This window comes from Malurus melanocephalus, unplaced genomic scaffold (genome assembly GCF_030028575.1).
Source record: "Malurus melanocephalus ecotype Western Australia unplaced genomic scaffold, MMel_1.1 scaffold_193, whole genome shotgun sequence".
Taxonomy (NCBI): Eukaryota; Metazoa; Chordata; class Aves; order Passeriformes; family Maluridae; genus Malurus; species Malurus melanocephalus.
This window is the reverse complement of record NW_026623425.1, coordinates 1,410,866-1,423,565: the sequence shown is the minus strand read 5'-3', so window position 1 is coordinate 1,423,565 and position 12,700 is coordinate 1,410,866. Positions and strand designations below refer to the sequence as shown.

At 47.8% G+C, this 12,700-nt stretch overlaps 1 protein-coding gene across 1 annotated transcript; it reads left to right on the top strand.

The window, feature by feature from the left end:
- Positions 1 to 6: 6 nt before the first annotated feature.
- On the top strand, positions 7 to 6,987 carry LOC130577774 (merlin-like). The gene is made up of 8 exons (XM_057373362.1): positions 7 to 87; positions 487 to 609; positions 1,091 to 1,308; positions 2,205 to 2,307; positions 3,348 to 3,475; positions 4,020 to 4,170; positions 4,824 to 5,024; positions 5,964 to 6,987. Exons 1-8 carry the CDS (start codon positions 10 to 12, stop codon positions 5,997 to 5,999), a joined length of 1,038 nt encoding a protein of 345 aa, XP_057229345.1. The 5' UTR covers positions 7 to 9; the 3' UTR covers positions 6,000 to 6,987.
- The last annotated feature ends 5,713 nt before the right edge of the window (positions 6,988 to 12,700 follow it).

The following is a 12,700-nucleotide window of genomic DNA, read 5'->3' as shown; positions in this document are numbered from 1 at the left end:
GACCTATTTATGAGGAGGAGAAAAGTGGACTCCATAGAGATCCAGCAAATGAAAGCACAGGCCAGGGAAGAAAAAGCCAGGAAAAAGGTAAAAGATTATTATTAATTTAAATTATTTCTGCTCCTGTATTGTTTTAAACTGATTATTATTCCAGCTGGTGCCTTTGCTGCTCCCATATTCCATSARTAGGTGTGTGGGAGGTGAGGAAACRCGGCAGGATTGGGTGTGGGAGCAGCTCAGGGCTGTGGAGAGGTGATCCCAAAGGTTTGGGGCACACAAAGGGTCAATCCAAGGGTTCTTCCAGCAGCCTGAAACCACCAGGAATTATTTCCTTTTTGAGGAAGCAGAATTCCTTCAGTGCAGGCAGCTTCAGCACCTCATGACCATCCTCACTGCAGAGCAGCCCCTTCCTCATGTGATAATTTCACTCAGGCCCAGATGAAATTTTGCGGCAATCCCACAAAATATCTCTCATCCTGCTCCCAGATGGAGAATCAGAGGCTGGCCAGGGAGAAGCAGCTCCGAGAAGAAGCCGAGAGAGCCAAGGAAGAGCTGGAAAGGCGCCTTTTCCAGCTGGAAGATGAAGCCAGGCAGGCCAACGAGGCTCTGGTGAGTTAGGCTGAGTATTCCTGTGCTTGATGGGCTCTTTTGATTTGAAAACAGATTTTTTTTTGACACCAGGACACACCAGGCATTGTAGCTCAGACAAGGCTGGAGAGTTTCTCATCACTGGTGAGAAGAATATCTGGGAAAACCCTAATCTGCCACAGTCTGTGAGCCATTCCCACTTTTTTTGGTTTAAGAAAGGGAGAAAGGAAATAACTTTGGAGCTGAAACTGGGAGAAAGAGGCAGCTGAAGCTTCAATTTTTGATTGAAATCTTTGTCCAGCTCTTGAAGATTTTTCTCCTTGCTTTGTAGAAGTGAGACACAGGAGATTCTGGAGCAGAGGAGGAGCATTAACCCTGAAACTGTGTTGTTTTTTTGTTTAAGAAATAATATTTTATCACTTGATCTCTTGGTAAAGGATATCTTCTTCCTACAAAACTGTAGGTTCTAGACAAGGAACTAAGGAAAGTTCTTTCTCCTCAGCTCCGATCCCAGGAGGCAGCCGAGCTGCTGGCTGAGAAAGCCCAGATTGCAGAAGAAGAGGCCAAGCTGCTGGCCCAGAATGCTGCAGAAGCTGAGCAGGAGCGCCAGAGGCTGGAGATCACAGCCCTGAAAAGCAAAGAGGAGAAAAGGCTGATGGAGCAGAAGATGAGGGAGGCGGAGCTGATCGCGGTGAAGCTGGTCAAGGAGTCCGACAGGAGGTTGGCTTTGCTTCCCTGCAGAAAGTGCTGCTTCCCTCAGAGCCAATTATTAATTAAAGTGGAATTTGAAATTAAAATTCCAGGAGGGGATGGTTGTCCCTGAAGTGACACTTCAGAGTGGCTGAGCCTCCTTGTGCCTTGTTTGTTCCACCTGGAGCTGGGGGCTGTGAATTTTACAGAGATCAGGGGCAGAGCTGTGGAGATGTTTAGAAAGAAGGATCCAGAATGCAGAGAAATTTTCTTTGATATCAAATGAGACTTTTTTATTTGTTACCAAATCATCACTGTCTCCCTAACTATCCAAATTCACCAGTCTTTATCCCCTGTGAGATGTAAGGCTGTTTTCATCCAAATGAGATATTTTTTATTTAATATCAAATGATCTATCTCCCTAACTATATATGAGGCAACTGCTTTCATTGCTCAGTACCAAGTGCATGATCTTATTTCCCTTTCAGATCTTCCAAAAGTGTAAAACCAGGTAAACTTTGATGGAATATAAACCCCTCTGAGTGTTTGCATTTTCCCTGAGGATGCAGAGCCAGGCCAGTGTTGACAGAGGATTTTTAACCCTGTTACTAATAACAATCCTTCTACTTGTTTTAGGATACTGACAAAATAAAGAGCAACTTCTCCCCCATCTCTGCTGGCCTGGAGAGAATCTGTATCAGCAGGTTATAAATAAAATTTATATCATGGAAATGAGGAATCTGTGGAAATTAGGAATAGGAAAAACCGTGTTCATTCAGGCAGTCAGTTCTCCATGTGAGCATCCTACCACGAGTGCCTTGGGGTAAAGATGGCACAGCAGGGGATGTGTTCTCTGGAGTTCAGTGAGCTCTGAAATCCATGTGTTGGTTGGAAATCATCAGCCATTCGGGATATTTCTCTTGCAGAGCCAAGGAGGCAGAGCACCTGAAGCAAGACCTGCACGAGGCCCGTGAGGCCGAGCGCAAAGCCAAGCAGAAGCTCTTGGACATCACCAGGATTAATTACCCTGTAAGTTCTGCTCCTTTGCTGGACATGATGGAGAAAGCTTCCAGGACTTTCTCACAGGAGCTGTCTTTGTGGTTTTTTTTGGTCCCATCCCCCACCACTAAAAAGATTGGACTGAGCAAAACCACCAGACCTGGGCACTGCTTCATTTGCAGGGACAATTGGGTGCTGATGACATTTTGATAGCCCCTGTCAAATGGCTGCATCCAGCTGGGGGGCAAATTGTGTGAAAACTCTGGTGGGGATAGAAGTTGAGTTTGTTCAGGATGATAAGAAAGGTGAGACAAAAGTTAAAAGCAGAAGTGGTGATGGGACCCAGGGAGCAGAGGCTGTCCTGCCTTCCTGCCTCATGTGTGGTGCCATTTCAGGCCATTTTTTGGGGAATGGTTGTACTTGGTTCACAGATTCCCCGTGAGTGTCTTTAGGCAAAGCAGGTGAAGTTGTCCCAGCAAGAAAGTTCTGTGGCCCAGCTTCCTCCTCTGCTCCAGTCCTGCTGAGGATGGGTTTCCATTCTCTGCTGAAATGGAAATGCTGCAGTCAGGAGAAATCTCTGCTCTCGGGTCTGTGGGTTGTGGGCTGATCTGGGTGCAGGGGAAGGGCTGCAGGAGCATCTGTGTGTCTCAGTGATGCCTAAAACAAGGCTCACCTGAAACAGGGGCTGAACAAAGTTAAGAGAATAAAAGCAGACAAATTTAATCCAGGCCGACTGGTCCATTAAGGGCAGACAAAAGCCAAAATGGGACCTGAATCACGAGATCTTCCCCTTTTATAAGTTCTGTTGTTTTCATATTTTGGGGCTCTGAGGCAGCAAAGTGTCCTTGGATTCATGCTTGGAGAGGAATTGTTTTGTCTAAAGATGGGAGAACAGCAGCTTTAATGCTGTACTAGAGAAGTACGAGAATATAGATCCATGAAAATACAGAAACTAAATTCTAAGGCATCATCAGAAACTTCAAAAGTGGCTCAACATTTGTAGCAGCTGGGGAGACAAACCCCAGATCAATCCCAGACGTCCCTGACAGTGCTTGTGTTGCCTCTTCCAGCACATGGCCAAGTACCCCCAGTACTCCCCAGGTGACAGCAGAGACGTCAACTTCGACAAAGGATCCATAAAATTGGATTTGAAGGACATCGACCTCAAGAGACTCTCCTTTGAGATAGAGAGAGAGAGGTATCAGTCTGCTCGTGGTGCAAATAAATGAGAAAGGAAATCTTTGGGAATCACAGTTTGTCTTTTAACAATTAAGATTTAATTAAGATTTTAGCAATTAAGGCCTTTTTTCTGGAGGCCTTTTTCCAAGCTGGTGTGGGTGATGTCTTATGTAAGAGACATCTTCAAAGAGAGGAAGGGTTTTTGTGGTGGCATCAAGTCCAGAACCTTCTGTCTTGGGGAGGGACAAAGCTCTTTGCTGAACTGCCAGCGTGTGAGAGGACAGAAGTTTCCCTCTAGTGCTAAAGTGTGGGATTGCTGGAGGCCAATCCATCAGACATCCCTTAGTCTGGAAGGAAATGCTTGGTGAAAAGTCAGGAAGTAAAAAGAAAGAAGTGAACGGGGTCAGGGGAGCTGGGCTGATGTGTGCCAGGGTTCATTTTGCCTTTAAAACATAAAATGAAACAAAAAAMMMCACAAAACCCAACTCTCCTCCTCCACAAACACCTTTTCTTGAGCTGTGTTGTGCCACCCTGAGCTGCTTTTCTCCAATGTGTGCACCCAGGCTTGACTACTTGGAAAAGAGCAGGAAATTCGAAGATCGACTGAAGGAACTGAAGTCCGAAATCCACGCTCTGAAACTGGAGGAAAAGCAGGCTGGGCTTTACTCTCATTGGAATGAAGTCCTGGGCTCCTTGGATCGCTCCTTAGGGTCTGTAAGTACCTCAATCTTTCACTTTCTCCAGCAGGAACCCACAAATGGAGCAGCGTGGGTGTGCCACAGGTTGCTGCTCTATTTCAGTCCAAGCCTTTAGCCCTCTTGATGATAAAATAGCAGAAACATGAACCCTTCTAGAGGAGCAAAATTCATGTCCAAACAAAATCTTAAGGCCTTTTGCCTGGGCTGAACACCAGGACCACGAGCAAAAAATGATTATGAAATCACAAAAAAAAAGTCAAGGTTGAAGGTCTTGGAGTAAACGAAATGGTTATGACTGACAAATTTAAACGTGGTTTCTTCCAGTTTGCATCACATTCTCATTCATGTGCTTTGTGGTTGCTGAAAGTCATAAAAGCCTTGGTGTATTTTTTTTTTAAGACAATGAGGAACTAGACCCAGAATTTTGTCATAAGTTGCCAGTTATTTAAATAAACTTCTTCCTGAAGCAGTGCAAGAATAGGTCTGGCCTTGTCTGCAGGTTGCAGCAAAAATGGCTCTGAGTCAGTGGTTTTTAGAGACAGAAGGGAGGAAAAAAGGATGAGCAAAGATGGCCTTTCTTTTCTGATTACTCATGTGCTGTTCTTTTTGGCTTGCTGAGTGTTGATACAGAGAGGCCACTACATTTCCATGTGCTCTTTTCTTTTTGAGGCCCCAGCGTGGATGAAAACCTTCAAAAGTGGAGATGCAAATCTTCCAAGACCTTTCCCTGCTTACTTGGTAAACACTGCAGGCAGCTGGCCCTGCACCAACAAAACTCAACACGCTGTGCCAGTGGAAAAGTCATCTTCCCAAGCAAATCCCTTGGTTGCCAACAGCGTGGGCACAGGAGCCAGAAAACAGATGATCAAGGTAATCAGATTTGTAAGTAAATTCCTCAATGTTGATTAAAAGTTTAGAGTTCAGAAAGATTGGCTGGCTGGAGGAACCTGGTTCGTCCTGCTCTGTCACAACCTCGCAGATGACAGGGCTTTTGTAGGATTTTGGAGCCTGTGGTGCTGGCACATCGTTTGGGAATGTTTATGACTCGAGGCAGGCTGTTTTTTCTCACTTCTGATCTAAGCTGGAAAGCCTTGCTAAATGAAGCAGAGATGTCTGTACACAGTAGGAGGATCTGTGTTCAATTCCATTTGTACCAGCCAGCCTTGGAAAACGAGAAATGCGCTCCCAGGTACGGAGAGATTCAAAGATACTGTGCCTGTCTTCTGCTTTTCAAAGGCAGCGAGGGAGAGACCCAGAAATACCCAGGCTTCCCACAGCTCCCTCCTCTGCCACGTGCTCCCTGTCAAACAGGCCTGAAGAGCACTGAGCTGGCTTTTAGGCAAAAAAAACCCGACCTGTTTGAAATGTCACTGGGCTGGAGAATCAAGAAGAGCCAGGAGGAAACATGGCCTCGAACGGCGGGGAGGAAATCAGCTCTCTGCAGGCAGCGCTAATTGGGCGAGGCTTTGGGAAGGAGGAAAGCCTGATGGGTTTGTTGGGGTTTATCTGCACCAAACTGGGGGGGTTAGGATCAATTAAAAGCTCAGAGTGTACAAGATTCAATGCCTCCTTCAGGGTTTGTGGGCTGAGAACTAAAGGGCACAACAGATGAGGGATCAGCTCCTTCTGAGGCAAGGAACAGAAGCAACTTTGATGACTAAACTCAGGGGTGAGGCAAAAAAATTGTTTAAAGAAGGGAGAAAAAGCTGTTTCAGGGCAAAAGGCTCCAGAATTGGAACTGAAGGAAGAACCAGACCACAGGGATTTACTGGAAGCCAGAACTAATTGTCCCTCTTTGATTTGCTGCAGGTTCAGCAGCACGACTCGGATGTGATCTACATCTGAAGCTCCTTGTTTCCTTGCCAGACTGGTGGGACTGGTGGCTGCCTTTTTCCCAGCTACAGGAGTCACCTCTGTGGGGACAAGGCCCTGGTGGCACAGAGCTGCCACCCAGGTGCCACCAGCTGGGGATGCCCAGGGTGTGAGGGAGTGGTACAAACCCGGGGCTGTTGTTTGCTGCTCGTGGAAGGAACATTTCACATTTCACCCTCAGCCACCCCTTCCTCCCCGAGGTGTGTCACATCCTCACAGTGCTCTGCTGCTGCTGGAGGAAGGATGAGAGGCAGCAAGTGCCCAGGAGGTGTTTGGGATGAGGAAAATGAGCACAAACTCGGTGTTTATCTCCACCACAGACTAATTATGTTTTTGGTCCGGTCCCTGGGACACGACTCCCACAGAGCTGCTCGCCGTTTTAAGCGCTTGCCTGCCAAGTATTTTCCTTCTCCTCCCCAAACATCCCTTGCTTCACTTAATTGATTTGCATTTCTCTGTGAGAAGTCTCAGCTTTTCATTCCACATGCAGAAGTGGACATCTTCAAAATGCCTCCTGCTCCTGGGGGAATCCTTTGTTTGCAATGCAGAGCTTCTGTTCTTCCACTCCCCGACTCGATCAAGCACTTTCTGCTCGAGCAAACTTTGCATACATTAACTGCCTTCCCGCTTCTGTGCAGTTCTGGCTCCCAAATTAGACCAAGACAAAAGATGCTGGTGGTGTCTGCTACAGTGGGATTGTTTCTGGTGGAGAAAGTGGCTGCCTCATTAGTAAAACCCACTTGCATTTTCCTGTTTGTTGTGTGTGTTTAAGTGTCTGCTTCTCTGTGAATCTTCGCTCTCAGGACTTCTGGGCAGGCAGACAGTGTTCAGATGAAGCAGGAACATGTGATGTGTGATAGAAAAACGAATGTTAATGTTGTTAAGTGTCTTGTTCTAAAAGCTGAGATTAAAGAAAAAATAAAAAAACGGTTTAATAAAAAGCTTCAATTTCCGTTTGCTTTGAAGGGAACGTTGTGTCAATATTCCCCCAGCGTTAACAAGGCACGTTTGGAGAACAAACACACAAATCTCCTCTGTACACATCGGCACCGGGGGGTGGCAGCTGCCTGTGGAGAGGCACAGGAGGGCTGTGCAGGGCTGTCCTGACCCTGCTCCCGGCCCTGCCAGCAGTTGCTGCCTCAGCTGGCTGGCTTTGGGTTCTGTTAATTCTCTCCCAGCTCAATGTGGCACAATATTGGCTGTTCCACAGCAGTTCCGAGCTGTCTGCAGCAGCCTGGTGTGGGAGAAGCTGCTGGAGATGCCAGAGTGATGAGGCAGAGGCTGTCAGGGGGCAGTGGCCAGGACTGGGGACAGCAAATCCTCTCCTGTATCAGCCAGGAAACTGCAGCACAGCCCAGCTTTGGATGTGCCTTTCTTAGATTTGAGGCTGAGGAGAAATGCTGGGATTCCCCTGCTGCTTCTTTTCCTGTTCCCTCTTTTTTTTTTTGGCAGCTCCCTGAGCCTGTACCCTCACCCTTCACACGTGCTGGGCTGCCTGGTGTTGTCATGTCTGAGCTGCACCGTGCAGGGCCCAGAGAGGGGAACTGCTCCCTCTGCGTTGCTGATTTATTTCTTTGGACTCAGTCCTGCAAATCCCAGCAAAGAAAAGGACAAGGTCACACTCCTGCCAGCTTCGATCCAAAATCTGCCTTTACAGGTTGTTCCCAGCCTGCTGTGTCCTTGCTGTGTGTGGCTCCTGTGCAGCACTGTGTCCCTGCACACTGGGATGGGTCTGGATCTTTTAGAGGGGCAGGAGGAGCTGGGATCTGCTGGGAATGTTTTAGAGGGGAAAAATGGAGCTGGGATCTGCTGGGAACGTTTTAGAGGGAAGGAGAGGAGTTCGGATCTGTGAACATTTTAGAAGGAGTAAGAGGAGTTGGGATGTGCTGTGAACCTTTAAGATGGGGAAAGAGGAGCTGGGATGTGCTGTGAGTATTTTAGTTGGGGAAATAGGACCTGGGATCTGCTGGGAACATATTGGAGGGGAAGAGACCTGGGATCTACTGTGAGTATTTTAGAGGGTGGAATAGAAGCAGTTGCAATCTGCTTGTGGGCATTTTAGATGGGGGAAAGATGAGCTGGGATGTGCTGTGAGTAATTTAGAAGGGAAAATAGGAGCTGGGATCTGCTGGGAATGTTTTAGAGGGTGGAATAGAAGGTGTTGCAATCTGCTGTGAGCATTTTAGAGGGGAAAAGGGGAGCTGTGATTTGCTGTGAACATTTCAGAGGGGGAAAGAGGAGCTGGGATCTGCTGTGGACATTTCAGATGAGGCAAAAGGAGTTGGGATCTGCTGTGAACGTTTTATGTGGGGAAAGAGGAGCTGGGATCTGCTGTGAACCTTTCAGATTGAGAAATAGGAGTTGGGATCTGCTGTGAACGTTTTAGATGAAGCAGGAGCAGCTGGGGTATGCTGTGAACATTTTAGATGGAGTAAAGAGGAATTGGGATGTTCTGTGAACCTTTCAGATGGAGAAATAGGAGCTGGGATCTGCTGTGAACCTTTCAGATGGAGAAATAGGAGTTGGGATCTGCTGTGAACCTTTCAGATGGAGAAATAGGAGTTGGGATCTGCTGTGAACCTTTCAGATGGAGAAATAGGAGCTGGGATCTGCTGTGAACCTTTCTAAAGCTGCTGTCTGCTGGACAAATTCTTGCACAGCCACCCATGGAGTCAGATGTGCTGTGCCCTTGCTGGGAGGCCGCTGCAAAGCAAGGTGCCACCAGGCTGTTAATTTGCTTCAAATCTGAGYAAATATTTGCAGCAATTCCTCTTTGTGAGCTGGTGCTTCTGCTGCTCCCACTCCCCTGCAGTGCTGACCACAGGACCTGAACTCATCCTTCAGCTGAGGAGCCTGAACTCTGTTTGCCCCCAAGAAAAGCAGATTTTCCAGTCGGATTTGTCACCCTGAGGAGCGAGGTGTTCCAGGCAGCAGATGGTGCTGCGAGGCTGCTCTGTGACAGCTCGGCCAGACCTGGCTGGGAAACCCTCCTTGGCCAACTCTGCCAAGTCCTGCATTCCCACACTCGCAGGGAATTGCTGCTGTTCTTYTCCTGACATCATTTTTTGACAGGGATTCAAAAATCAAGCAGCGATGGGAGGCGGTTGTTGCGTGAGCAGCGATTTTTCTTCTGGCAGTTCGTGGGTATTGGAAATGGCCTGAGTGGGTTTCCAGCCTGCCAGGGGTGTGTGGGACCCCACAGCTCTGCAATATTTTTATTAATGCTACTCAAAATGAGCATGGACTCGTTAAATTTGCAGTGTGGAAGAGTCGTGGTGTGCAGGGCAAAGAGAGAGAGGCCTGAGAACGGGGGTCACTGAACAATTCCAGCTTTTGTTTTCCTGCTGGAAGGGATGGGATGTTCCCATTTCCAACTACAGCAAAAACCAAAAAATAAATGGAAGAAAAAATCCTGCAGTGGTGACGAAAAAACTGCAGCGGTGAGGAAAAGATGGCAGCAGTGAGGGAAAAAATGCAAAGGTGAGGGAAAAAATGCAATGGTGAGGGAAAAAAATGCAAAGGTGAGGGAAAAAATGCAATGGTGAGGGTAAAAATGCAGCGGTGAGTAAAAAATGGCAGAAGTGAGGGAAAACTGCAATGGTGAGGAAAAACTGAAACGGTGAGGAAAAATCTGCAGTGGTGAGGAAAGAACTGCAACGGTGAGGAAAAACTGCAGTGGTGAGGAAGGAACTGCAACAGTGAGGAAAGAACTGCAACGGTGAGGAAAAACTGCAAAGGTGAGGGAAAAAATGCAGCGGTGAGGAAAGAACTGTGGCAGTGAGGAAAAAAATGGAGTGGTGAGGAAGTGCTGGGAGATCTCCTGTTCCTGGAGTGACCCAGGGAGTGGAAGTTGACTCTCCCCAGCCCTGCTTTCTCTGAAAAACTGCTCATTCTGACCCCAAGGGCCTCTCCGTTCCCTCATGAAACCCTCAGATGGAGAACTGAGGGTGGGAGGCTCCTCAGGGTTCAGAGCTGTGGAGGGGAGCGATCTCTGTGCAATTTTTGGAGACAGCACAACCTCTGCTGGGTCCTGTCCCTCAAAACCCCGTCCATTTTCACCTCTGGGTGATCCAGGGTTGACCTGACCCTGGAATTGGGGCCCCATCACACATGACCCTGACCCCTGAGTCATTCTGATCTTTTCCTGCCCCTTTCCCAGCAGCAGGATGAGTTCACATCTCACCCGTTGCAGAATCGTGCTCAGAGCAAACTCCTTCCTCTTTTCCTCGCAGACATCCCCGGGTCTGAGCTGTTCCTCTGAGCCCTCTGAGCCTGCAAGATCTGCTGCCTCCTGTGCCCAGGATATTTCCTGGAGGCTGTGCCCTTCCCACAGCATCCCTGGAATGGGAATGGAGCTCCAGGCTGGCACCTGCAGGGCCATTGTCACCCTGGTGCTGGGGACTATGATGGATCCTTGCCAGAGTGGCAAAATCTCCTGTTTTTCATTCAGATGAAAACTCTGAGTTTTATTTTTGAGTTTTGTGAATTTTGCTTTGTTATTCCTGGTTCTCCTCCATCTGGACCCTTCCCCACCTTCCTGCCAGGAGATTTTGAGAGTAGCATGGTCAGCTCTTTGCAGAGGCTCTGGGCAAACAGGGGAGCCCACCCTGGGACTGCACTGAGACATTTAACCCAGAGTAGAAAGCAGTTTTCACACAAAAAAAATCAGGATCAAAAAATCGAATCAGGATCACAAAATTGAATCAGGAGTGCTGCCTCTCATGAATTCCCACCATCAAGAATGGGAATGGAGCTGCATGCTGGCACCTGCAGAGACATTGTCACCCTGGTGCTGGGGACACACTCCTGGCTGTGATGAGTCCCTGGTGGCAAAATCCCCATTTTTTCACTCAGATAAAAACTCTGAGTTTTATTTTTGAGTTTTGTGAGTTTTGTTTTGTTATTCCTGGTTCTCTGCACCGTCTGGACTCTTTTCCACCTTCCTGCCAGGAGGTTTTGGGAGTAGCAGGGTCAGCTCTTTGCAGGGGCTCTGGGCCTGCTCTGAGCCATTGAACCCAGGGTAAAAAGCAGTTTTCACACAGAAAAAAATCAGGATCAAAAAATCGAATCAGGATCAAAAAATTGGATCAGGAACACTGCCTCTCATGAATTTTCACCCTCAGGAGTGGGAATGGAGCTCCAGCCTGGCACCTGCAGGGCCATTGTCACCCTGGTGCTGGGGACTGTGATGTGTCCTTGCCGGGGTGGCAAAATACCCATTTTTTCACTCAGATAAAAACTCCAAGTTTAGTTTTGAGTTTTGTTTTGTTATTCCTGGTTCTCTGCGCCATCTGGACCCTTCCCCACCTTCCTGCCAGGCATTTTTGGGAGCAGCAGGGTCAGCTCTTTGCAGGGACTCTGGTACAGCACCGAGGCATTCAGCCCTGGGTAAAAAGCAGTTTTCACACCAAAAGAATCAGGATCAAAAAATCAAATCAGGATCACAGAATTGAATCAGGAGTGCTGCCTCTCATGAATTCCCACCCTCAGGAGTGGGAATGGAGCTCCAAGCTGGCACCTGCAGGGCCATTGTCACCCTGGTGCTGGGAACTGCCATGAGTCCTTGTTGGGATGACAAAATCTCCATTTCTTCACTCAGATAAAAACTCTGAGTTTTATTTTTGAGTTTTGTGAGTTTTGTTTTGTTATTCCCGGTTCTCTGCGCTGTCTGGACCCTTCCTCACCTTCTTGCCAGGCATTTTTGGGATTAGAAGGGTCAGCTCTTTGCAGGGGCTCTGGGCCCAACCTGGGCCTGCACCAAGGCATTCAGCCCAGGGTAAAAAGCAGTTTTCACACCAAAAGAATCAGGATCAAAATATCGAATCAGGATCAAAAAATTGGATTAGGAGTTTCCAACCTCAGGGGTGAGAATGGAGCTCCAGGCTGGCACCTGGCCATTGTCACCCTGGTGCTGGGGACACACTCCTGGATGTGATGAGTCCCTGGTGGCAAAACCCCTGTTTTTTTTTCACTCAGATGCAAAACTCTGAGTTTATTTTTGTGTTTTGTTATTCCTGTCTTGACCCTTTCCCATCTTCCTGCCAGGCAGTTTTTTTGGGAGCAGCAGGGTCAGCTCTTTGCAGGGGCTCTGGGCCTGCACCGTGGCATTCAGCCCTGGGTAAAAAGCAGTTTTCACACCAAAAAAATCAGGATCAAGAAATCAAATCAGGATCACAAAATTGCATCAGGAACACTGCCTCTCATGAATTTCCACCCTCAGGAGTGGGAATGGAGCTGCATGCTGGCACCTGCAGGGCCATTGTCACCCTGGTGCTGGGGACTGTGATGAGTCCTTGCCAGGGTGGCAAAATCCCCATTTTTTCACTCAGATAAAAGCTCTGAGTTTATTTTTGAGTTTTGTTTTGTTATTCCTGGTTCTCTGCACTGTCTGTACTCTTTTCCACCTTCCTGCCAGGCATTTTTGGGAGCAGCAGGGTCAGCTCTTTGCAGGGGCTCTGGTACAGCACCGAGGCATTTAACCCAGGGTAAAAAGCAGTTTTCACACTAAAAAAATCAGGATCAAAAAATCAAATCAGGATTACAAAATCGGATCAGGAACACTGCCTTTCCTGGAAGGGTGAAGCTTTGTCATGCTGAATTTACACCCAGCAGGGTCCAGCCGTGGAGGCTGCAGGGAAAAAATGGTTCTTAAAATGATGGAAAAGGGCTGATGG

Excerpts from the sequence above, each read along its gene's own strand:
- LOC130577774 (XM_057373362.1), top strand. The coding sequence starts at position 10 with ATGAGGAGGAGAAAAGTGGACTCCATAGAGATCCAGCAAATGAAAGCA. Across the intron at positions 88-486 it reads AAGAAAAAGCCAGGAAAAAG|ATGGAGAATCAGAGGCTGGC; the intron begins GTAAAAGATTAT and ends TCCTGCTCCCAG. Across the intron at positions 3,476-4,019 it reads TTTGAGATAGAGAGAGAGAG|GCTTGACTACTTGGAAAAGA; the intron begins GTATCAGTCTGC and ends GTGTGCACCCAG.